This window comes from Lates calcarifer, linkage group LG8 (genome assembly GCF_001640805.2).
Source record: "Lates calcarifer isolate ASB-BC8 linkage group LG8, TLL_Latcal_v3, whole genome shotgun sequence".
Classification (NCBI taxonomy): domain Eukaryota; kingdom Metazoa; phylum Chordata; class Actinopteri; family Centropomidae; genus Lates; species Lates calcarifer.
In genome coordinates this window covers 24,659,976-24,684,899 of record NC_066840.1, presented here as the reverse complement: position 1 = coordinate 24,684,899, position 24,924 = coordinate 24,659,976, and the positions used below count along the sequence as shown (strand labels likewise).

The 24,924-nt window shown below is 42.1% G+C and overlaps 1 protein-coding gene across 2 annotated transcripts in view; it reads left to right on the top strand.

Moving 5' to 3' along the window:
• b4galt7 (xylosylprotein beta 1,4-galactosyltransferase, polypeptide 7 (galactosyltransferase I)) overlaps nucleotides 1-24,924 on the top strand; it is a 78,130-nt gene that overhangs the window by 1,915 nt on the left and 51,291 nt on the right. Inside the window, exons 2-6 of one of the 2 annotated variants that reach the window (XM_018686276.2) lie at nucleotides 1,753-2,079; nucleotides 2,322-2,547; nucleotides 2,809-2,892; nucleotides 3,152-3,256; nucleotides 4,204-6,407. In XM_018686276.2, coding sequence (XP_018541792.1) covers nucleotides 1,753-2,079; nucleotides 2,322-2,547; nucleotides 2,809-2,892; nucleotides 3,152-3,256; nucleotides 4,204-4,359 — 898 coding nt within the window. In that variant the 3' untranslated portion in view covers nucleotides 4,360-6,407. Of the gene's footprint in view, nucleotides 1-1,752; nucleotides 2,080-2,321; nucleotides 2,548-2,808; nucleotides 2,893-3,151; nucleotides 3,257-4,203; nucleotides 6,408-24,924 lie in introns of those variants that run through there. The other variant, XR_007813756.1, reaches the window with a different exon arrangement.

The following is a 24,924-nucleotide window of genomic DNA, read 5'->3' as shown; positions in this document are numbered from 1 at the left end:
TGGCTTTATGTTTTCAAACTGTGGTTCCCAAACTGTGGTTCAGGGACCTCCAGAGGTCGTTACAGGCAGTGTAACTAGCAGAAGAAGATCCTGTCAGGCTGAACTTTGGAGAAATGTGACTAAAATGATTAAAAGGTCATATAAAATAAAGGAGAAGGGACGACAAACACTGAGTTTAAATGAAAAGTTTCACTGAGATAATTCACTAATACTTATTTAAGAATGAAAAAGAAACGGAACCTTTGAGATGTATTATTCAGAACTTTGTTGTGTCCTTCATTATCATTGATCAGTGTAGTCTTCTGAGTGTAGTTTGAGATCAGCTTCTTCTGAACACTCTGAGGATCTGTTACTCTGTAAACTTTGACCTCAAACACATCATTAGAGTTTTGATTTTAATTGTTTTCCCGCATTTGAATGAACGTTCATATTTAGACTTAGACAGACTTTATTGATCCCTTTGGGATCACTCCCTCTGGGAAATTACGTTTCCAGCAGCAAATACAGACAGATTTACTGTCACAGTTAAAGCTGTTAAATGTCTAAAACACAAGCGGCTGAACTAGAACTTTTAATAAAATTCATGACATGCCTCAACATGAAATGATGATGGTGTTTAAAACCAGTCAGTCAGTTTGTATTTGAAGTGAACAGAGGGCAGAGATACCTGCTGATCTCTGGTCTGCAGTTCAGTCTGAGCTAACCTTTATTTTTTATTATCTGTAAAACATCAGAGAGCTGATAAAATGTCCCTCAGCCTGAGCTGATGTTATCAGACATTGTTTAGTCTAAAACCTGAAAACGTTCAGTTAAATTTTCACATTTAAGAAGCTGGAAAACTTTAAAACTGACTTCAGTGATTGATCAGTTTTCAGGATAGAAGCAGATTAATTTTCTGTCGATCGATTAAACAGTTAATTGATTAATGGTTGCAGCTCTAGTGTAAAACCATGTTTATGAGTCTGACACAGTTTGGGAACCTGTGTTGTCGACTGCTTGTTGTTGAGTTTGTTGACTGGTTTGTTTTCATCAAACACTGATCTGATCACAGCAGCTGTGACCTCTGCTCTGTGCCTCTCCTCTAACTATTACACTTATATTCAACAAACGAATCATGACAATAATAAAGAAAAGAAGTCCTGTAGAGGTGAAGAATAACACAGAGCAGAGTTTGATGGTTTGGTTCAGGTGTTTGTCTGATGCATGTCGGTCTGATCCAGAACTAACCACTGAAATGTCCCTAATTACTTTATTCAGACATGACTGAACATTTAGGTGGGAGTTGTTTAACCAGAAACACCAGACTCCATTGATAAAAACGATGATTTTACCGAGCAGAACACAGGAGCTGCTGGAATACTGCTGCCTCCATTGTTTGTGTTATTGTGAGACTTTCAGTGGTGGAAGAAGTATTCAGATCCTTTACATAAGTAAAAATACCACACAGTAACTCAAACAAACAGCAGCAGTATTCCAGCAGCTCCTGTGTTCTGCTCGGTAAAATTCCTGCTTTTGTCAATGGAGTCTGGTGGTGATATATAGGATCTTACTCTGTAATAATTAGCTCTGTCTCTGTATGAATCTTGTTAGAATAAGAATCTGAGCCTCTCTGTGGAAAAAACAAGCACTTAATGGACGGACTCTGAAGTGAACTGTCTACTGGATTGAAGATTAGAATTGGAAAAGAATCTTAACGTAAACTGGGGTTTTAACACTCGACTGAAGTCTGCCTTTGGTTCTGTGTGTTTTCAGGTTCCTGTCTGGTAGATGTACGGTCTACAAGCTGTTCGGCCTCTGCATGGTGCTGGTGCTGGTCTCTCTGCTCTGGCTGCAGCTCAGCTGTTCAGGTGAAATGTACAAAGACACACCCCTCCCCCCGCAGCAGCCGCCCTGCCCCGCTGACAGTCCGGCGTCTGCAGCGGACAACCCCTCCTGGGGTCCTCACAAACTGGCCCTCATCATCCCCTTCAGAGAGCGCTTCGAGGAGCTGCTGGTGTTTGTTCCCTCCATGCACGCTTTCCTCAACAAGAAGAAGATCCGCCACAAGATCTTCATCATCAACCAGGTGGATCACTACAGGTGAGAACGTCACATTCAACCACAGAAGAAGAGATTTTTCTGATTCCCTAGGAGTATATACTGTATACTGTAGACTCCTTCCTCTCAGTCATTTATCTCACTTTGCTCTTCTACATTATTTTAACATTAAAAGCTGCCTCCAGGACGCTGTAGCACCTTCACAGGCTTTTTCAGGAAGATCAAGGATTGGTTTTTTTGGTGGGGTCTGAGTTTACAGTGTTTTCCCTCTGGTGTTGCTTCAGATTTAATCGAGCGTCTCTCATCAACGTGGGTTACCTGGAGAGCGGTAACGACACAGACTACCTGGCCATGCACGACGTAGACCTGCTGCCCCAGAACGACGCTCTGGACTACGGTTTCCCCGAGGACGGGCCTTTCCACGTGGCCTCACCTGAGCTGCATCCGCTCTACCACTACAAGACCTACGTAGGAGGAATCCTGCTGCTCACTAAGAAACATTACCACATGGTACTGAGCTGACTTACACTGGGTTTATTGGCTTTTTTAAAGGGATCTGTCCCTGATTCTTCCAGATGCAGTAGTGTAATGATTTGATTTATCCACTAGGTGATGCTGTTTAACCTGGTTTGACTTTGAGCTGTATTTAAATGAAGCTGTGTTAACACTGTTGTACAGGACAAGTATGAACTTCTAGTTTACCCGCAGTAATAACTGCGTGGCTGTTTGGCAGATGAGTTTATTGTCCCTGTTGTTTTGTCTTGTTTCCAGTGTAATGGGATGTCAAACCGGTTCTGGGGTTGGGGCAGAGAGGATGACGAGTTTTACAGAAGACTGAGAAAAGCTGAACTACAGGTAAACAGTCTCAGGAGTGAACAGCATTCATGCTACAACAATAAGTGAGAGCAGAACAGTGAGATACTGAATTCCCTGAATCTGTTCTCATCAGAAAGAGAACAGCTGGTCTGTAATCAGCAGCCAGACAGATGTGATGATTGATTTTTATCAAGACATTTAAATCCTAAAACACCTGTAGGTTAAGTAAGTTGCACTGCGTTATCAGTGAGCTTGGTGTAAATGTGATCGGTATCTTGGTTGCTGTTTTTCTCTGCAGTTGTTCAGGCCGAGTGGAATCACTACAGGATATAAAACCTTCCTCCACATCCACGACCCGGCCTGGAGGAAGAGAGACCAGAAGAGAGTCGCAGCTCAGAAACAGGTACACACACTCACCTGGTAGGATTCAAAAAATAACTTCAAAAAATCAAGTATTTACCGGAGGAAGAACAGCTCGTCGGTTTATCAGGAAATAGTTTTAAAAACATAAATGATTCTGTCCCAAAATAAAAAACAAACTCTTTTACAACCTGATAAATAGAATCAGATGTTGAATACAGTAATACTGTAACTGCACTCTGCTTATTATAAAAACTGAAGAGGAATCTAAAGGTAGGTGAACTGTGGCTGTGACTTAAACACTGAAAACCATGTGTTTGAAATCTTGCACTGAGCATCCGACGTCATCATTGAATCTCTAGAATTAAAGGATATCAGACAGGATGTGATTCTGGCTGCTTAGCCTTTATACAAACATCTCCTGTCTCAGGCGATGAACATTGCACTGAATTCAATTGAAATGTTTGTGAAAAAAGAAAGAAAAAACCTGTAGCTCTGACACCTGAAGCATCGAGTTCATAAGATCATCCAAACAACACGCTCAAACAGCTGTAGTGGATAAACTGTGAGAGATGTAGCATCGAGACGGCTGTGGAGGACGAAACCTCCAGCTGTCACTGTCACTCAAACTCTTGTCTTTAACCATCTAAAACTTGCATGTAAACTCATTCATTCATTATTTATACAGCTTATCCGTTAAGGGTCGCGGGGCCTATCCCAGCTGACACTGGGCGGGATGTGGGGTACATGGACAGTCAGCAGTCCATCATAGGGCCAACACATAAAGACAAACACCCTGCATGTAAACTGAAGAGAGAAAAATGTCCACGTTGTGGACAGAAACTGAATAAAAGAAAACCTGCATATTGATTATTTATCTGCATAAAATCCAGATTCTAGTAAAAACATAAATTAAAAAAACTTCCAACACAAGAATGAAGTTTAAAGTGGAGATATTCCTTCCCTCCTCCCCATCCCTCCTCCCTGTAGGAGCAGTTTAAGGTGGATCCGGAGGGGGGGCTGACTAACCTGCATTACCAGGTGGAGTCCAGACAGGAGCTGACCATCAGCGGGGCTCCCTGCACCGTCATCAACACCAAACTGGAGTGTGACCAGAACGAGACGCCCTGGTGTCTCCTGGCGTAGACGACGGGTGTCGGTTTGATTTCTGTCCTGTTTGGATTTTAAGTTTTTAACCAGCAGGTCGACTCGGATCCTTTTGGGAAAACGCTGGTCGTGGCTCTGATTTTTGCCAGGGGGCTTTATTTTGCTGAGAGTTTGTGTTTTTATTGCTCTGATGGATCTGCAGCTGGAGTATTCTTCAGTGAAACCAAACGTAGCTGCATTGAGCAGAAAAATCAGCAAAAGTCAACAGTGTGACTGGAACAAACAGACTTGGACTGAACTGAAGCAGCCTGGAGTTTAACATTCCTGAGGATTAAACAAACTACATTTCCCTTCTGTCAGGTACAACTCCAACAGAACGGCTGTTTTATAAGCCAGGTAAAATATTATGGTGGATTAAAACCTTCTGTTAAACTGGTCACTTCAGTAGCAGAGTATTAACATTTCTCAACATGAACTCAGAGTTTTAATGTGAACAGCTCTGAGCAGACGGTTTGGTGTCTGACCTCAAACCTCAGTGGATGGAGATGGACTGTTACACAGAGCCGAACCAAACCGGACTGAGCGGACTGAAAACAGACGAGCATGACCGACCCTGAGCTGTCTCTGTTGTCTTTTGTTGTTTTCGGTACCTGCTGGCACGGTGTGAATACAAACATAAAGTCTTTTTTTTTTTTTTACTTTGGGCTTGTGCAAAATGGAGCAGAGATATTAGAGGGACGGCTGCCGAACAAACGCATGTTTCATCTGCCAAATATGCATCATACTGTAACATCAGAGGGTTTTTTTAGGTTTCTATCCAAATATAAAATCACTCAGTGTTTGATTCCTGATTTCTAACCTCAGAAAATCTCATCTCATTGTGCTTTATTTTCCCTCTGATACTGTTAAAGTGAAGAGAGTGACGTCTAAAGTTTGGTTGAATCTCTTCTTATTTATCGGGGAAAGCAGTGTTTGTATTTTTATTTTTTTAGTTCTTACAGAATATTTCTCTTTAATTGGAGGCACTGAATTTGTCAAAGAAAAAAAAGACATTTTTTAATTATGACTGTTTTTCATACTTTTTTTTCTCACAACTGCATCAAAACCATTGTGAGATTTGGATTCTGCAGTTATGAGATTCTGAGTCATAATTATGTTAAGGTCCTTTTCTTTGGTTAATGCAGTAAGTTTCTTCAAACTGAGCCAAACTAAGCCAAACCAGGCTGAACTGAACTGAACTGAACTGTAGTAGATTATGACACTGAGATGTTTCAGCAGCAGGAACTTAACCAGCACTGTTAATACAAACATGAAGAATGAAGTTTAAAGATGAAATAGAATCTGATCTATTTTAAAGAGCAGAGGGAGGTCAGTGATCCCAGAAACACAGGGCAGGTGGTTTATTAGTGTCGCTGATCATTAAAGTTTAGGACAAGTTTATTTGAAAATGAAATATCAGTTGTTATCTACACACTTTAAAATGCACAAGGGTGAGTAGAGAGTGAGAGTAAAAGTTATCACAAACAGTGTAGCACATTTTCACCTCTGTTCAATCATTACAACAACCTAGTCAGAAATAAATGTAAGGTCACCTCTATGACTGTATCATTATAGGGTAATTGCAGTTTTTTTAAATGTATGATAAGAAGGATGATTTACACCTGCAGACAATATTCAGGGCTCAGTTTTCCCACATTGGATCATTTCAGTCTGAAAGACAAAGGTTTAAAAGGGACTTTGAAAAGGTTTTGAAAACAGGGATAAAGTTCCTGTCAGCTACCATGTGGTGTCTGTGGGTGGGAAGCTGGTGCAGGACCCTGTCTGTGAACTTTGAGGATAAATTAGTCTTTTGTAATCCAGGCTTTTTAGTTTGATATTCAGAGGGCTGCTGACACTGTCTTGTTCTCTGCTGTTGGTGAGTGCTGGTCGGCCTCTGGATGCTTTGGAGTGTAAAGGCAGTGGATTTAGAATAATAGTCTGTACATATACAGACCATGATGTCATGCTGATTTTATTTTCCAGAGACAACGGTACCATGTATTTGTACAATATTCAGTATTTATATAAATCTGACTCTACAAAAAATATCCTGCAGCTGTTTGTTCATCTTTGTTTGTTTGTTTGTCGAGTCGACCCGCTGCAGGCAGCACTGAGCCCGCTCCACCTGCACAACAAGAAGCTAATGCTTTGCTTTCAAAGAATAAAGCACAAGGATGAGGAATGATCGGATGAATGACAAGTGACTGTAAACCGCTCGGTTTGTTAAGCCCCGCCCACCTTAGTTACTGTTGCTATGCCTGCCCGGCTTTCCATTCGGGAACATTCTAGAACTTTCCCGAACATTCCAGAACACTCTGTAGTTTACAGTGATAACAGCGGCAGATTGACTTTTAAAATTCATAACAGCTAAAATAACAACTGTCGCTGTCAGATATTAGCAGCTCTAGCTAGCTCTGTGAGCTAACGTTAGCTCCCTCTACTCCCACCCCCGCAGACAAAGACTCTAACTTTGATAATACTGTCCAAATCCAGTTTCAGTCAGTGATGAAGCCAAGTAGAGGAAAGATACGTGTGACAGTTATTAAGTAAGAACACGTGAAAACTGTAGGACTTGAGGGACCAGGATTTGGGTAAAGTAAGGAAACGTGTTGCAACCTCGAGTTAAATACAGGCTGTTAACCTGATACTATCAGAACGTCAGTGTGGCACACTCTCCATGTTTACTCAAGCAGAGTAGATGAACTGTAGTAATGTTGTCAGGGATTTAGAGACGTGCTCCATGCTGTATTTCTTCATATCCTCAGAACTTGTTTTAACGTGTTAACTCAGCCTTTAGCTGTTGTTTACCGCCTGTTGTTGGTTTGTTCTCAGTAAACATGAACAACAAGATACGTTTTTAAAAACCTCATAGTTTTACATTACACAGGAAACATTTTCAGCTTTCGCTCATCTCCAGCATCTGAAGACGAGATCACAGCCTTAAATCTCATTTTCATATGTGATCGTGTGTGTGTGTGGTGTGTGTGTGTGTCTATACATCACGACATACACTATTTCTACCTGTCACCTCCTCTTCTCTCCTCATTTGCATGTTGAGTTATTGCCGGTGTGACTTTTAACACGCAGACTGGGGTCTTCAGCGGGAGGAATGCAGGTAAAGGCAGGTGAATGCAGATAAATAAAGGTGTGCAGTTACCTGACTGATGGATCAGAGGTTAGCAGAGCCATTAGCAGGTTAAAACAGCAGGCGTTTACAGCCGGTTAGCCTGTTATCCTCCTAATGAGCCACTGTGGATCCACTAATGAAAGCTCTCAGCTAATGGAAGCTCTCAGCCTTCATTATCCACACTCACACACTGCACTTAGAAAGAATAGTGTTGACCCAATTTCTGACTTTAGGGACTAGGATCAGCAGCATTTTACTGAATCTGGATTCTTCTGAATCTGTCAGGTCTTTTAAGAAAGTTTGTTGGAATAAAGACGTCTCTACTGTACCGTGATGAACCTGCAGATTTGCAGGTTTTCCAGCCTCCGTTGTTCCTTATTTTCACCCTTTACGTCGCTGAGTGTCGGTGTTATCAGTGTAATCTGGACTGGGCTGCAGCACCTCTGCATTAATCCACAGCTTTTTGTTTGTTTGTGCACAAAGGCCTTTCTAAGTTCCTTATGAGCACAGATTTCAAACCAGTGATTTACTGAGCTGAGCTGCACCGTTCAAACTGAAGAATGTGTCAATCAGCTGTTTGGAAACTCCTTTAGTTCTGTCCAAATAAAAGTAACCGTTAGTTTTAGCAGCACAGAACTGCTATTTCTGTGTCAGTAGTATTCATACAGTTTCTAATAATTAGGAAGCATCTGTTTATATAAACGGATATTTCCTCATTTAGTCAAATGTTACTGGAGAGCTGTTTTATAATCTGAGATCTGTTGTGTTATTTTTATAAAACTGTATCATTATTAAACAGCTTTATCAATTGGTTCAGTTTAACACTTAAACCTGACTGTGTGAGTATTCAATAAAAATATTAATAACAGCTGATCTCCACATGAGAACAGTTTGTTTAGTTCAACCTATTTTGATTTATTGAAGCTTAAACTCCACTTATTCAACACAACAGGCTCCAGAACAGGGACTCGTTCGTCCCTCTGTCCTGTATCCTCCTGTATCTGTCTGTGTGACTGACTTAGTTTGTGTTTGTGCTCATAACCAGTTTTTTGTCTGATGTCTGTAGTGACGTGAAGAGGATAATGAAGGCGTCTGTCAGACATTAATCAGGGAGTTTGAGCCACATTTGCTCTTTTCTCGCCCTTAAAGTAACAGTTTGTTTTTCCGCTTCCTGTTTACCAGTGTTTTCTGCCTCTGTGTGCAGTTTTAACACGTTGATCAGGTGAATTATCGGAGCCTCGCTCAGCTGCTGGATATCAGCAGCCTGTGTTTCCCTGGGGGCCCCCGGGGGCCCCTGCAGCCATGACAGCCTGTCCCCGTCATCTCCAGCAGGCAGAAACCAACTGATGGTGCAGTTGTGGGGACGAGCCAAAGGCAGCGACAGAGACAAAGAGAGGATGGGGTGAATCTACACCTTTTTCCCCCCACAAAGCTGTTCCCCCCTGGGTGCAATTTTCACCTTTTGTTGGAGGTGACTGCGATGGGGGAAAAAAACACCTCTCTGTTAACCACAAATAGACGACAGCAGCACTCCTGCACTGCAGCTTTGTGCTAATTTTTTAATTCCCCACTCGGTAATTATAATTCTTTATCTCCGCAGTAATATAAGATAATGGAAATTGTATAGTAATAACAAAGAGAGCCGGGCTGCGCGGTTCACACGTATTTATAGATGCTGAGGGCTCGGGAGCATATGTGGTGCCAACACTTAATTTTCAGTCTTTGTTAATGAATGTGGGGGATTATGCTTCTATTATGGAGCAATTAGCAAAAAATAAAAGATAAACTGGAGGGATGAGAGCATGTAATCATATTCACTACATGGCTAATAAAACACTGAGGGACCAGACGGAGTCAAAACACAAGCAAATGTGTCATCTGGTGGTTTTTAATGTTGGAATAAAAACAGGTTTCAGAGCTGCAGCCGACTGTTCGGCAAAGGTTGGTGATGGAGAATATTGTGGAATTTCCATTATTTGTCAGATTGAAGCGTTGGGTAGTCAGTGAAGAAATCTGCAGCTGGACAGATGTTTGCACCTTTTCTGCATCTTTGGTCTCAGGTGGTATTAATGAGGATGTGGTATTCTTTGTCTGAGTGTTGTGTTAATCCTCTGAGAGCTGCTCACATGTAGAACGACAGTGATCAGTATTTTATTACAATCCTAACATCTCTCATTTGTCCTCGTTAAGACAGTGGAATAAAAATGCTTCGTTTTGGCCGCCTGTCCACAAAAAATTAAATCAACACTATGTTTTAAAATGTGTTAAATCTTTTACCTGTGAGTGTCGGTTTAGGTTCAGGTGAGATGAACAGTGTCACAGTTACAGCAACAGAACCAAATGAAATCATCAGTTAGTTCCATATTTTTACAAACTGCATCTTTCATTTATGTGAATGTGAGTTGTTTTCAGTGTTTTGTTGTGTTGATTTGTGTGTGTGTGTGTGTGTGTGTGTGTGTGTCGCTGTGTCGGCATCAGTCCACCTACAGATGGTCGGACTCTCACTCGTCTGTCACACTCTGATTGGCTGCTTCGCTGCTGCTGGAAGCTTCTGAACCAAACCTGACAGACATTTATCAGGACCACACACACACACACACACACACACACACACAGTGTCTATATGGCACATATAGGAAGAACAGTATAGCAATAATAACATTAAATATCAGAGAGGATGAAGTGTGGTCGTTCATCACAAAACAGAAATGACAGAAATAATAAAATAATGATACACAAACAGTTCCAGCTCAAACCATTTAAAATGAAACCTGGACTTCATCTTAACAAACTCTTCTTTTTGTTCAAACTCAGAAACTGATTTTAAAGTTTAGAAAAAATCTCAAAAACAGATCAGAAATTTCAAGAAGCAGATCAGCTTTTCTATCATGTGACAGCAGCTGTAACCAACACTCTATCACAGTGCTTTGCATTCAAACTTTATTTCACAGCAGTTCACTCAGTGTCCAGATTATTAGGAACAGCTACAGGTCAAACAGGTTTGGGGTAATATATATAAGTATGTTGATTTAAACTTCTGGCTGCAGAGTGATTCAAACGGTTTATTCTCTGTGTATTTAGCAGCAGCTGATTGATCCAGAGACAGACGTGACGATCTGAGACACAAAGTCTAAGACACGTTTTCCACCTAAACACCATCGACTCTCTTTGCTCAGCCTCATTTCATGCTTCCATGTTCATGGTTCAGTAAGAGTGATAACATCCTTTATATGAGAACAAAATACTTTATTTAATCAGGATGTTAAATGAACTCACAGTGAATACTTCTGCTTTTTACTTTCATGCACATTTTTTAAACACAGCACACTGACTCGTCTGAATACTTGTTAAACCCCTGATCTACGAGCTGTGTTTTACTCTGTGTGTGATTCAGTGTTTGACCACTGGAGGGCGCTGTGCTGTTTGTTATGACGGTCCCAGCAGCAGCAGAGGATCCACAGGTTTCACAGTGGACACACAAACAGGTTTCAGTTCATTTGAAGAAGAAAAGAAAAGAACCAGTCGACACTGGTTCAGACAGATTCTGTTGATTTCTGCATAATTTAAGTTTCCTGGAAAGTGTCACTGATTCACTGAACACTTATTATATATAAATATATAATATCCACTAATTCACTGAAGTTTACAAGAACCAACAACTCTGAATCTTAATGAGTTTAGTTTTAATCTGAAGTGGGAGGTTTGTTCCACAGGGAATTAATTGGACTAATTGAACATATATCAAACACTGATGGAGAGTAATTAAGGATTTTAACTCAAGTAAACTTGGACTTTTCTTTACACTTTTACTCCCTTCTACTTCCCTGAGGACATGTTGTACTTTTCACTTCAGATTATTCATTAAAAACAAAGGGAAGATGATGTATTATTATATATATTACACTATAGCTCTGTGAAGAACACATTAATGCATCAATACTTCCAGTAATATAATATATAGTACTCTAAAATGGGCCATTCTGCATGATGAGTACTTTTACTTTCAGTACTTGAAGTATTTCTTGATGCTTACATTATATTTTTACTTGTGTTTAATCCTTAATGTAATGTAGTATTGAGTATTAGTGAGTATTTAAGTGTGGTAAAGGTACTTTTACTTAAGTAAAGGACCTGAGTTCTTCTTTCTCAGCTGGTATCACATGACACTGACCTGCTGATCAGTTATCAGGAGAGTAAAGGACAAACAGTTAAACAGCACAGATTAAAATAACTCCAGAGTGCTGCTGAGCTCTGAGCAGTGTGAATATAATGATATAACAACGACTCTTGAAGCAGCAGGTGTCCGGTCTCATTCCCGCTCTGGGCCCTGAACGCCTCGTGTTGCTCAGTGTACGCTCTGTTTCAGCTCTCTGTGTTTTCATCATATCACATCCTCCTCTCTCTCTGACCGCTGAGTGTGGCCTCTCACTACAACTACACTCTGCTTTTCCTTCATACGGTCTGAACTAGCTCTGACGGAGGTTAAACCAGCCCTTAGACCTGGGTCAGCTGGCAGGGAGCAGGCAGGCAGCAAACAGACGTCCAGTGGTCAGGTGATGAAGCAGTTTAAACCTGAGATCAGTATCTGTATCAGAACTGCCTGGAAGCGTGTGTGTGTTTGTGTATGTTTATGAGTGTGTGAGAACGTGAACAGTCTATATATTATCTCTGACAGTGTGGTGTGTCAGTGAACCCCTCCTCCTCCTCCTCTATAAAGCCTGTGTCTCTGGCCGCCGGCGGCCCGGCGCTGAGTTATGACATTTTTGGCATAGCTGCGCTGCAGGTGAAAACACGTCGCTGTGAAATGCAGTTTAACTAATGGTGCACCTCCTGCAGCAATTTGTCCTCCACAACAACACATAAATTACCGTTTAGGAGATGACTGTAGGCCCCCGGCGCTCTGAAGCGCTGACTGACAGTTTGGGCGAGTACGGCAGCGGTTCTCAAACTGAGGTCTGGAGACCCCCGGGGGGGCTCCTGGAGGGGTTTCCAGGGAGTCCCCTTTTAAAATTCAACTTTGATTTACAAGAATTTCCCCAATTACAGACTGAAAAGAGCCTTTAGATTTCACTCACACATCTGTCAGGCAGCTGTCTGATCATGTCTGTTAGTTTGAGGTGGAAATGTTTTTACTCCATGACAGAAAATCAACACATCACCTCACAACAATACATGGAGCATAACATATATTGAGCTCAAGAAACTTTATTGATCAGTAGCAGGACAAGTGAAAATAGTGAACAGAGGCAGACAGAAGCAAACATTTAAAAATAATCTGTAAAATGAAAGAATGATTCTGTGACTTCGGAAGTTTCCTTCCAAATTTTGAACCAAATTCCCTGAAACTGTGTGGAAGAAAAGTGAGTGAAGTTGCTGGTGGATGGAGATAAAGAGCTGGTGGAGCTGATTCTCTGCTCCATTCTTAAAACCACAGCAGCAGAAGAAGAAGACACAGTGAGATGTGTTTGTTAAAAGAGCTCAGACGATGGGAAACGTGACAAGAATTCTGATGAATTCATCTTGTTATTTTTTAAAAGTTCAGTGGACGTTTACGTCACATCCTCATGAATGGATGAATCTTCATGACACTGGATGTTGTGTTGCTAATATTCTGGACTCTCCCTTTCAGTGAATCCACTGAAATGATAAATGCTGCAGTGACAAAAATGATTTTTCCCAAAGAGACACTTGTCCTGTCAGCAACAACATACAACTGCTGACAAACAACCTCCCAAAGATAAACGGATAAATGCCATCTGATCCTCCCAGCACGAAGAACTCAACGTGCCAAATCCAACCATATAATCATAAACAACATTCATATAGCCACATCCCTCTACATCGACGCTCTGAACTGCTCCTGATGTTTGTAGCTTCATTTCACTCGTCTGTTAAACGGCGACCTGTTTCTCCTTCGGCCCTCACTGGCCCTCGGCTTCAGTCAGTGTTTGATCAGATGGGGAAGTAATGACAGGAAGCTCAGTGAGGCTGCAGGACGTCTCTAATGAGCCCGAGGTGAAAGAAACTGACAGAGTCGCAGAGACGAGGCCGAACATCATGTCTTCATGTTTCCTTCGGAGGGAATGTCGTCCAACCGCGTTCTTCTTTTCCTTCCCGCCTTCTTTCTTTCTTCCTTGTTTTCTTTTTCTTTGAATCTTTACTTCTTACATTTCCTTCCTTATTTCTTTGTGCCCTTCCATCTTTCACTCTTTCATTGTCTTTATTTTTCCTCTTTATATTGATTTCTTCCTTCGATCCCTCCATCTTTCCACCCTTCCTTGCCTCTGTATTTTCCTCTTCTCACCCTTCTTGTCGTCTTTACACTGAGTGTTGAAAGCAGCACTTTTACTTTTCCTCTTGTACTTCTCCTGCAGTAAAGGCTGAAGTTTTTCCTCTGCTGGATGTCCAGTGTGTAAAGTTCTGCAGAGACAGACAGGTTTCATCTGTAAAATCAAAAATCTGACTCGATTATAAAGTGACACCTCATATATCCATGTGAATCAGTCAGAGCCGGAGCAGGAGGCTCAGCGGGGAGTTTACGGGGACGCTGATGGACGATGTGTCTCTACACGACCTCGGCCGTCACCCGGCTCTCGGTGCAAATGGCCTCCACATCTCGGCGCTAAAAATGAACATTTCAATATGTGGCTGGTATCATCACAGACATGTCCGCAGACGTCTGAACGCACCACAGTGTTTGTTGGAGTCAAAGTCCCAAATGATCTGAGAGGATGTTTCTGCTCTGCTGCACTTTCTTTTGTTCTCGTTCATCCTGCAGACTGAACTCACCTCATCCTCTTCTTCTCTTTGGTTTGGTAGCAGCGTGTACGTTTCTCTGTTCCTCTGAATTTATTTATTAGGGATTTTACATTAAGCTTTTTGTCTTGTTCAGTGATCCTGTCTGCAGTGACTGATGTTTCAGACCTGGAAGATGAGGAGATAAGATTGTAAAATATCACTTACATCTGCAAAATGTGAACTAGCTCTTAACGATACCGCCCTTATTTCTGAACCTGGTTCTTATGTTCTCATGTTTTTGGATGTAAATGATTGATAGGGACAAAAAACTCCACTAAAGTGCTTGTTTTTACCACTGACAGTTTGTTATCACAGGCGAGAACATCCATCAGTTCTTTAATAGTTCAGTCATTTTCTAAGCAAAAATGCAAAACATGCTTTAGTCATCAAAATACCATTGAAATGAAGGTTTCAACATTCAACTGCTTCAACATTCACAAGACAAAAACCATTAAATTCATTTCACTTAATGTCCATTAAATCCACTTTTTTTTATTCTCAGCAGAAAGTCGCTCCAAAAATAAAAGACCCAAGGTTTTTTTTTGGTTTTTTTTTTCCGAGAACGGCATCGTAACCTATTTCACACGAGTGTTTTCAGCCTGAATGACTTCCACAGTCATATATGTTACCTACAGTATCTGTCAGAGGAGGTGAGAGCCGACTGAGCTCAACCCAAACATCTCTGCTTCTCCGTCGGTGTGAATTCAGGTCTATAGGAGCTGGTATCACTGCAGAAAAATAAATCACAGTTAAATTCCTCTCAGTTTTGAGATCACACTGCTTCCTGTCCTGGAACTAAACATTAATGTTAGACATTAAACTGTGAAATTATCCAATATGAGTGTTTTCCTGAGGCTGGCGAGTAATTTTGTCCTAAACAGATTTTAGTCTTTAGTTATTCTTTTAGAGAATTAATCTGTCAGAGAATGTTTGTGGCGTCAGAGTTTCTTCAGCTTCGTCTCGTCACATCAACAAACTTGTTTTTCTTTGTGTTTTTCTCCGGACGTACCCGTCGGCTCAGAGATACACGGTTAAACACATATGAAGACAAAAAGCAAACATGCCGTCAACATGGCGGGCCGGCGGGCGGGTAAACAAACAGCGGCGAGCAGGGAGGCGTTTAGCAGCTAATTGTCTTCACTGGGGAGCTGATAGAAAGCCTGTAAAGTCCCCAGGCCTGGGGGGTGGAAACATACGCTGCTACAGGAAGAGCCCAGGGGCACAGAGGAGGATTCATACCCCCCCCAACACACACACATAAACACACACACCTTCACCTGGCCACACACACACATTTGGGCAATCGTGTGAGAGTAGAGAAACATCAACACACACACTGACGTAGAAATGAGAAGAAATGCATGAGTGTCCCTCAGCAACACACACACACACACACACACACACACACACACACACCTGGAAACAAAGGGAGTGTCTATCACCGACACACACACCTGAGCAGCCCCCCTCCTCATGACACCTGTCAACACTTAAGGTGTGGAATAAACATCCTCTGAGCTCGTCCAGCAGGTAGATCAGCAGATCAAAGACAGCTCTCAGATCAGATTAGTTCACACCAAATGATGCGCTCCATCCGAAACCCTGGACCGGATCAGCACTAAAGGAGTCCGTGTGCTTCTTAGGAAGTGTTTGACAGATCGTGCAGCAGTGTCTGAACCTCAACCCTGTAAACAGGATCGTTAACGTCTGTGGAGAAAAAACTGAAACTGCTGTTGACAAAGAGAAATTCACAGCCACAAAATTATGACTCAAAGAAAAGCACTTTTGGCGTGTACTTGAACACACCATAATTCAAAGTGTTCAAGACTGAATGTAATCAGAGACGCCATGATTGTAGTTTTCTTTAAATCTAGGCAGTTTTACATGTTCATGTTCATTACTGAAGAAGCTTTTACTTTTAAAAGAAGGCAGCGACATCTGAAACACAAAAACCAAATTCAGCTCCGACAGAGCAGAAAGATTAGCTGATAAAGATAAAGTGAGTGATGAGCATTAGCAGGAAGAGTTGTAGTGTTGGTCAGAACTTAATTAAATTTGGTAAATGTGGGCAGTTGTTTCTACTTCCTGTCCTGTCTCTTATCATTCTTCATTTTGGACCTGACCACCTTCGCTGTCAGCTGCTGCTCCTTGTTAAATCTCCTCATTTCACCGCTCCATAAATAAAAGGCGTTTCCGCCTGTCGTCTACTTCCTCCCTGCAGCTGTCTGACAGCTCTGCCCACCTCCAACACTAAACCTGAGGTGGGGGGGTTTACGGCTACTTAGGTGGTAATATATCGTCCTGGATACCACAGGTGTCTTCCTAAAGTGGTCTGGATCAGATAAGAACCGACCCTCCTCCCCTTTGCCACCTCCCCCACACACACACACACACACACACTCCATCTACACTCTGAAACTGAGCATCAGGAACCTTCAGGTGATCTGTTCTTTAATGTGTTCACTTGTTGGGCAACGAATCCAGACAATGCAACAGAAACTGAAGCAATGCACCCATGGCTGCACTCTTTGAATTACAAAAACAGAGGACCCGAACAAGTTCCCTGAGGAACTCCACTAATACGCAATTTATTTCACGTTGTTTTAAACCATCTCATCCTCATGAACTCAATTTAAAAACTTCTCTTTGTTGCATTTCTCCTGAAACATCATTAACACGAGTCTGCTTGTCATGCGCTTTTTCTTCTTGCATAAAATACGTCATAAACCTACAAAACAACCCAAATTGCGTTGTGTGTGTTGTCACGTAGCAGACCCTCCTGGATGAGCCTCTGTTCTTCAGAGTGTAGAGCAGACCCCTCAGGAAGGAAATGTGAAAATAATGATATATTTAAGCAGACAGAAGAGGCCTGGTAGTAAATTCACAGACAGACGGACAGACGGTACACCTCGAGCAGGTACAGCGCGGTGGTATGTTTGCTTTCTTCTCGTCTCTTTTGAAAGATGGAAGCCTGGAAATTACCTAACATGTGTGAGCGGAGGGAAACCGGGTCGTAGGTCTTCATACCTGTCGAGGATAATAACAGGTATTTTAGCAGCAAGATGAGTCGGTGATTGCAGCAGAAGGCATTTTCTTTCTCAGAGGGAGGGAGGGGAGCTCTGGGGTTTGGAAGTGTAAACTGGTCGTGACAAGTGGCCATAAATTACTCTTTAAAACATCCATTAAAACGCATCTGACACAAATAGTCACTGATGCCATCTATCAACATGCCTGAGTGACAGCGACGGTGTGAGCGGCTTCCTCGACGAATGACAAAGTTTTTTGGACGTGACACAACGTTGAGAAGTCAGAGAAACATGTGAGTCCACGACAGAGTCAGAGATAAACGTTGTAAATGACTCAGTGATTATAAAACTGCTCAACACACCCAAACTGTTAACCTGCCATGATGAATGGATGATTAAATACAGTATGGATGGATTACTGAGCAGAGGATCCAGAGGATGTTTTAAGACATTTCTTGTAGGAGAGTGGGTCAGACGTGGTGAAGACATTCAGCAACCACTCAGGGAAAGGTGGAGATGTTTCTGTTATTCTGTCTGCCCAGTTTAAATCAATGACAACAAACGTGGTTCTTCTCTCCTGTGGTCGTGTGATGCAGCAGCTCGTTCCTCAGAACTCGTCGAGAGTTCTGAGCTGAAAACGTAATGTGCATGAGGCAGCACGTTTCCTCTTTGTCAGTCACGTAAAATACATTCTCTCTGTCACTTAACGTTACATCTGTGTGTGTGTGTGTGTGTGTGTGTGTGTGGAAGCTACATGCCAAATGCCAATCATGTATCTGTGTGGTATGTAAACACTGGCAGCACACACCTCGTTTGTTCTGGACTCGGCCCAGCAGTCTGTGTGTGAAACTGGATTACAATAAACCAGGGTGTGACTTTTCTTTATGGGCCCGTCCATCAATAGGCTGAAGAATTTTAATTGCATGCTGAGTAAGCCCCCGGTTTCATCCGCTGATGGAATGATGATATATGAAGAGGACAATGCAGCACTCCTTTCCTTCGACAGCCAAAGACTCTTAATGTCAAGTTGATTTAAGTTATGTGAATATGAAAAGAACTGATCGTATAAATGACATGTGAACATCATCATTTGTGCAGTGATTTACATCTCAGGTAAAGTTTATGTCTTAGTGTTCAAACAGAAAATGTACGAACTGACGTCAGCTGTAAGCGAGTTAGCCAGTTTCCATAGATCTGTTTTTATTTGCATTTTCAATTTGCATGGACTCGCTTGCAATTTTTGTCTGCACGTCAACAAAATGCAGCAGTGCAACGCAACACAGTGAGTAAAAGAGAGGGAGGAGAGGAAACCATCAGGTCTGTGTGGAGCTGGAACTTTCCTCCCATTAAACAAACAGAAGTCAGATTTCCATCATGGTTTTCCATCATTTGAGCTTCGACTGGAGCTCCTCTAATGCAGCTCATGTTCACACAGCAGAGAGGAATTATGACTTTACTCAGACACAGACACTGTGTCTCCACTTCTTTCTACTTTTTCCCCTGGTATCTGATCATATTCAGATTCATAAAACAAAGGAAAGGTGCAGATTTCTCGCTTAAGATGAATCATTTTTAACTTGAGCGGAACAATCTTTGAGTAAAATCGCACATCTCTGGGCAAATTTGCTTCTAAATGGCGAACAGTTAAAAAGAAGAACGCTGCATCTCTCACTTTATTTTCCTATTTCCTATTTAAATTAAAGCATCAGATTTTGTTTGCACAGGAAAAACATGCAGCCTGTTCTGTTTTTTCTAACTGCACATGTATCTTTCATGCAAAGTTGTGGGAAATGGCATGTAAAAGGTTTTCCAGCTAAAACCCAGACCTGAGTCCAGTCCTGAAATTACACTTGTCAGATTTACAGAAGAATGTTCTCACACAGGCCAGTTAACATCCTGAGGACTGACTGCTGTCAGTATCAGACTACTGAACACAGACTCAGTGGATAAATTCTACTTCCTGATGAGACGATTGTTCGATTTGTTTTAATTCAAACTGTCACAAACAAAAAAGTCTTTAACTGTAAAACCTTCAGGGCCTGAAGGGAAACTGACTGTCTCCATTAATCCGTCACTTTTCATCTTCTTTCATCATGCCTAGATGGACATCACACACACACACACACACACACAGCAGTGTGATTTCCTAGCTGCAGGCTCTTTAGTTTAGTTAAGTCAACATGAGCATGACTGAAAACTGGCCGATCAAACAGGCTATAGAGTTTCACTGCTGTCAGTTTGAGGAGTGTGTTACATCACACACACACACACACACACACACACACACCTTGGCTGTCTGAGTGTTTCAGGAAGTGTTCAGTCGTTTGAATACGGGATTTTAGAGGATTAACAGCTCTGAAGGGAAGAGAGAGAGAAAAGAAACTGACAGTGTCACGTTGATTTTACATTAGTCACACAGTAGCACAGACGCACCTTTAATAAAGTAACTGACAGGTGGATAATGACGTCTGTATCACATTTCTGTTTGTCATCTGTATTAATGGAGGCACGGTTACATTCTCCTGTCCACAGTTCTGATGTTTCCATCTCGTCTCCTGCTTTCATAATGATTGATTCATTCATTTATTCCCTCAGTCGGCTTCCATCTCGGCTCCAATTCTTAGACCTGAGCTGTTTCAGTTTATATTTGTTGCTTCAGTTTTTTCCTTTGTGCCAAATAATTAATGGAAAGAAAACCTTGCCTTGCTCCATCATGGGGAAACTGTAAAGCTGCAAGCAACAGTTATTTTCATTATCAATACGTCTGACAATTATTTTAATACTCGATTGAAGTAGTTTAAAATGTCTCATTATTCCCAAAATCTTGAGTTTGCTGTTCCAGGTTCCAGTGAATTTTTGGGCATTTTTAGACAATTAATCAAATGAATTGTGAATTAGTTTTCTGTCATTTATGTGATTGATTAATCAGCTGTTCATTCCAGCTGCAGAGCTCCAGGTTTCCAGGTGTTAAATAATCAAACTCAGTGGAACAAGGATCTGCCCCGGGCTCACCTGGAAGGTTAATCCAGCCATGTACGAGAGGCATATTAGTGCTGACCTCCACTGTAACCTACAATATACCCCCCCCACCACCACCACCACCACCACCACCAGGGCCTCACATACCACTCACTCTGTAGACAGTGTGACTGTGATTGTCTGATTCCAAACAAGCCATAAAACTGTCTGTGAAGCACGGTGCAGAAACATTAAATAATATTTATCTGTGGAAATGTGTGTGAGTACATGAGCACTTTGATCGGTAAATATAGATGTGTGTGTGTGTGTTTTAACTCTGTGTGTGTGTGTGTGTCAGTCAGCTTCGTGCAGTCTGCATCACAGATGGGCGAGCGACTTGATACCCTCCTTAACTAAAGACGTGTCAGAGAGAGAACAAAAAGAACGACAGAGCAGGAGAGAAAGTGAGAAAGTGTGTGTGTGTGTGAGAGAGAGAGAGAGAGAGAGAGAGAGACAACAGTTAAGAGAGAGAGGTTTAACCACTTTATCTCCTTATGAATACTGCAGCAGCACCTTTGGGTGTCGCTGGGGACAGACAGGATGTGTGTGTGTGTGTGTGTGTGTGTGTGTGTGTGTGTGTGTGTGATGGTCGGGGGTGACGGCAGAGCACCGCCCTCGGCCGTTAGAGGTGAGAAGAGCTAATCCTGAATTAAATGATCTGGCACTTTACAAAATACACGACAATTACACAGATAATTATACCAAGCCTTCACACAGAGCCCACGGGTCACAATTAACATGAGCCACACACACACACACACACACACACACACACACACACACTCCTGCCAGGTGTGGCACAGACCTACTGCTGAGCTGAAGTGTGTATGTGTGGATGTATGCGACACACTGTGAATGTGTCAAGAGTGAGATATAAAATTTACAAAATGGCTGACAGTAAGACGTTCAGAAAGTAAGAGCGCTCACTCCCACTAATCTTAAGATGTTCCAAACTGTATCTCTATCATCAGCTGATGAAGTCGCTGTAATGTGTCTCCAAACAGCTGCAACATGATGATTCATGTGGAGTGGTGCAGCGTTCCCTCTGTTTCAGCTCCTGTGTTTGGTCTCCTCCTCCTCCTGAGGGAAATCTCTAAATGCTGCACTGTGTTCACCAGCTGCTCTCTGACTGAGTCTGAACCAGGCAGGAAATGTGCCACCAAACCAAAACCAGGAGCTGCAGAGATGCATGTGGGAATCTCTAGGCATCTGATCTGAGGACAGTTCTATACAAAACGCGTCAGCAGAGCTGTCGGCAAATTCGCCTAAAAGATTAAAAGATCAAAATGTGAGGTGGTTGTTTTTGTTGTTGTTTACCTGTGGAGAAAACAATGGGTCAGAACAAAACTCCTCAAGTTTTGATTTGTAATTTTTTCCCAGCAAACAACAGCTACAGTTTGTTTGTTTGTTTGTTTGTTTGTCTGGTTTATCAGAGACTTTCAGGAGTTTAGTCGCACTAATGATGCCTGCAGCTGACTCCCCTGAGCTGACGTTAACTAGCTCCCAGCAGCCCTTAAACACAACTAATACACACCTACAGGGACTCACTAATGCGCGTGTGTGTCATGTGACGTCTACATGTATACAGTGTGTGTTCGTGCACCGATCAGACACAACAATCGGAGTACAGTCTGCACTGCACTGTAACTGTCTCCTCTCGGCCATCTGTACCTGCAGCTTGGCTTCCATCATTAACCAAACCACAGTGATATCATCAGGGGCCGACAGACAGCAGCTGCTTTAACACACACACACACACACACACACACAATCTCAAGTAATAATTAAGTCATGTGATACTCGACTGTACATCAACCGACCACCAAGCAGCTGAATGATGTCACCAGGTTTCCATCCAAACGTTTCACAGTGAGGCCGGAAAAACATGGACGTCATCGTCGTCGTTCTTTCAAAACTACTTCTATCAAAACCAATCTGCTCCTCCTGAAGAACACCTCCGTGGTTAAATTTAACTGTTCGAGAAAAGCCATGACCGCGAATTGATTCAAACGTATCTCAGACTATTAGACGCTGTTAAAACTAATCAGACAGAGCTGCTATAAACAGGAACATTAGCAGAGTGTTCACTACTGTTGATGTGAGGAGCAGCCATCTTGAATTCTGATTTCAGAGTTGGTGGGGTTGCTCCAACTTTTAGACTTTCAGAAGAGTTTGTTGTTGTTTATCACAGGACTTCACAGCTTCATGGACGTCGTCTGTTCAGTGTATTTGAGGGAATGAATAAAGTATTTCAGTGCTTTGATAATGCAGCCAGTAGCAGTGGTGGAGTTCACGTCTGTGTGTCTGGGTGTGAGCTGTAGTAAAGGAGTTAATTCACTGCCTGAAAACACGTCAGAATTCATTCAGACTAACGCTTCTCTTTCCACTGACTTTCTGAAGAAGCTAAAAACATAAAGACATGTATATTCTGATAAGTGCATCAGACAGGGCAGCAACACCTTTATGTACAAAAGTCGGAGAATTTCCCGGTGGACTAAACACCAACCTGCTGACGTGTCTCCAGGCAACACTCAGCTGGTCGGCTGCTCCGACTGCGAGGCTGTTTATTTAAGCTGTTAACACCCACTTGAACTCTGTTTCTGAAGGAAGATAAACAGCTCTAAACCACAGACTGAACCCAGAACTCACTGAGACTGAGTCAACAGAGGCATCAGAGCAGCTACTGACGGTGACGGTCGACTGTACAAACATCCAAGTAAGGACAGGTTGGCAGTAAAATTACTCAAGTATTATAAGAACTCATAATGAAGAATGGAAGGTATCTGCATTAAATCACTGACTCACTGAGGTGATAAAATCTCAGTAAATTGAATTTACCTCAGATGGAAAACCTCACATCTCCACTTTAAAGAATCAGCCTGTTGTTAGTCCGTCTGTCAACACTAAACCAGTTTATAAAACTGAAAAATCCTAAAGCATAAGTGTTTGAGCTTTAAGAAAAACATAAATTTGAAGGTTGAATTAAAGAATAACCCCAGTATTTTTTAACTGTGGCCTTATTTTCTATTGTTTTCATAGGGATTAAAATCTTTAGAACTTGCAGTAAGAGCGTTAAAACCCAACATCGCCAACAGCTGCTGTAATGTAAACAAATGGTGCAGCTGTCCACGTCAAAGTCCGTCCTCTAAAGTTCTTGTTTTTGCCTCTGACAGACTCAGATTGTTATTATCTGTGTCTGACAACATTATGGATGGGATTCCTACAGAGACAGAGCTTTTTAGTAAAGGGTAATGCTGCGTTTCATTTACATCAGAACTCCAAGTTGATGGCGTTCCAGTTCCAAAATCAGAAAAACATGGACATTAACAGCCTCCTTCAGAGGCCAATCTGCTCCACCTGAAGAACACCTCAGCTGTTCACATGAGATTTTAATACAAGAACGTTTTTAAAAAGCTGTTCAAAAAAGAAAAAACAAAAACCGACTGGGTTGCTTCGACTTTCTGAGTTGGAAATCTGACTTCAGGAGACGTTCCAGTTGAAACTTCTGACTAGGAACTCGGAAAGTCGCACCAAAACATCCTTTCTGTTTAACCAGAAACATCATTTTAGATCAGTACCAGACTCCATTGACAAAAAAAGTGATTTTACCGAGCAGAACACAGGAGCTGCTGGAACACCGCTGCCTCCATCTGCCAGTTTGTGTGTGTTGTTGTGTGTTATTTTTACTTAATGCTAAGGATCTGAATGCTTACACCCGGAATTATAATCGCACAATAACAAAAAGGATTTTACTTTGTAATAAAAACATGGGGGGAAAAGGCCCAGGTGGAGCCCAGACACGTCCTCATTCAGAAGCTGTGACTGTGGTTGTGAGTTGTAGGCAGTTTTTTTTTTTTTAAGTGTGTATCACTTGTGATTCATTTGCAGTTTACTCGCTCTGTGAGAACTGGAGGCGTCGACTTCACTTCCACTCCGAGGCCGAACATGTTGCCGTGACATATTTCGCCGCGCAGTCGTGCCAAACACACGCCGACACACAAGGCGGCCATTGTTTCCCGCGCGGCGTCATGTTTTCACAGCAGCAGCGTTGTTGTTGTTTGATGAAGTTATTTGCAGGATGGCGGCTCCTCACACACCTCGTTTTTATCATTCAGCAGTGTGACTCTGTCTGAGATGACATATGCTGCTGAAAACCATTTGAGTTTCAGACTTCAGGCTGTTAACACGCTGCAGGAAGAAGCAGGTCAAAGGTCAAAAGTTGTACAGCATAATGGTTTGGTGTCCTGCTGAAGGACACTTGGTTTAGTGTTTTTGTTCATTTTCTATCAGTGTATGTTAATAATTCCATGATAGACGTGCAGCTATGAATAATAGAACATTTCCTGCAAACAGAACATTTCCTGCAGGTGAGAATGTGTCTCACACTCTCCAGTCATGGACCGATACGGTCAGGACGAGAGGAAAGGGGAAAGGCTGATGTGGATGTTTGGTCTGATTAAGCCGCGCTGAGATGAATGCGTTTCTCCGGTATCGTGGTGGTTTCCAGTTGTTCCCAGTCGAAAGTTTCAACAGGAACACTTCAGGTGTAGTTTTGATGCTCTGAAAGAGCAACAACAACAAAAGCTTTCCTGTGAG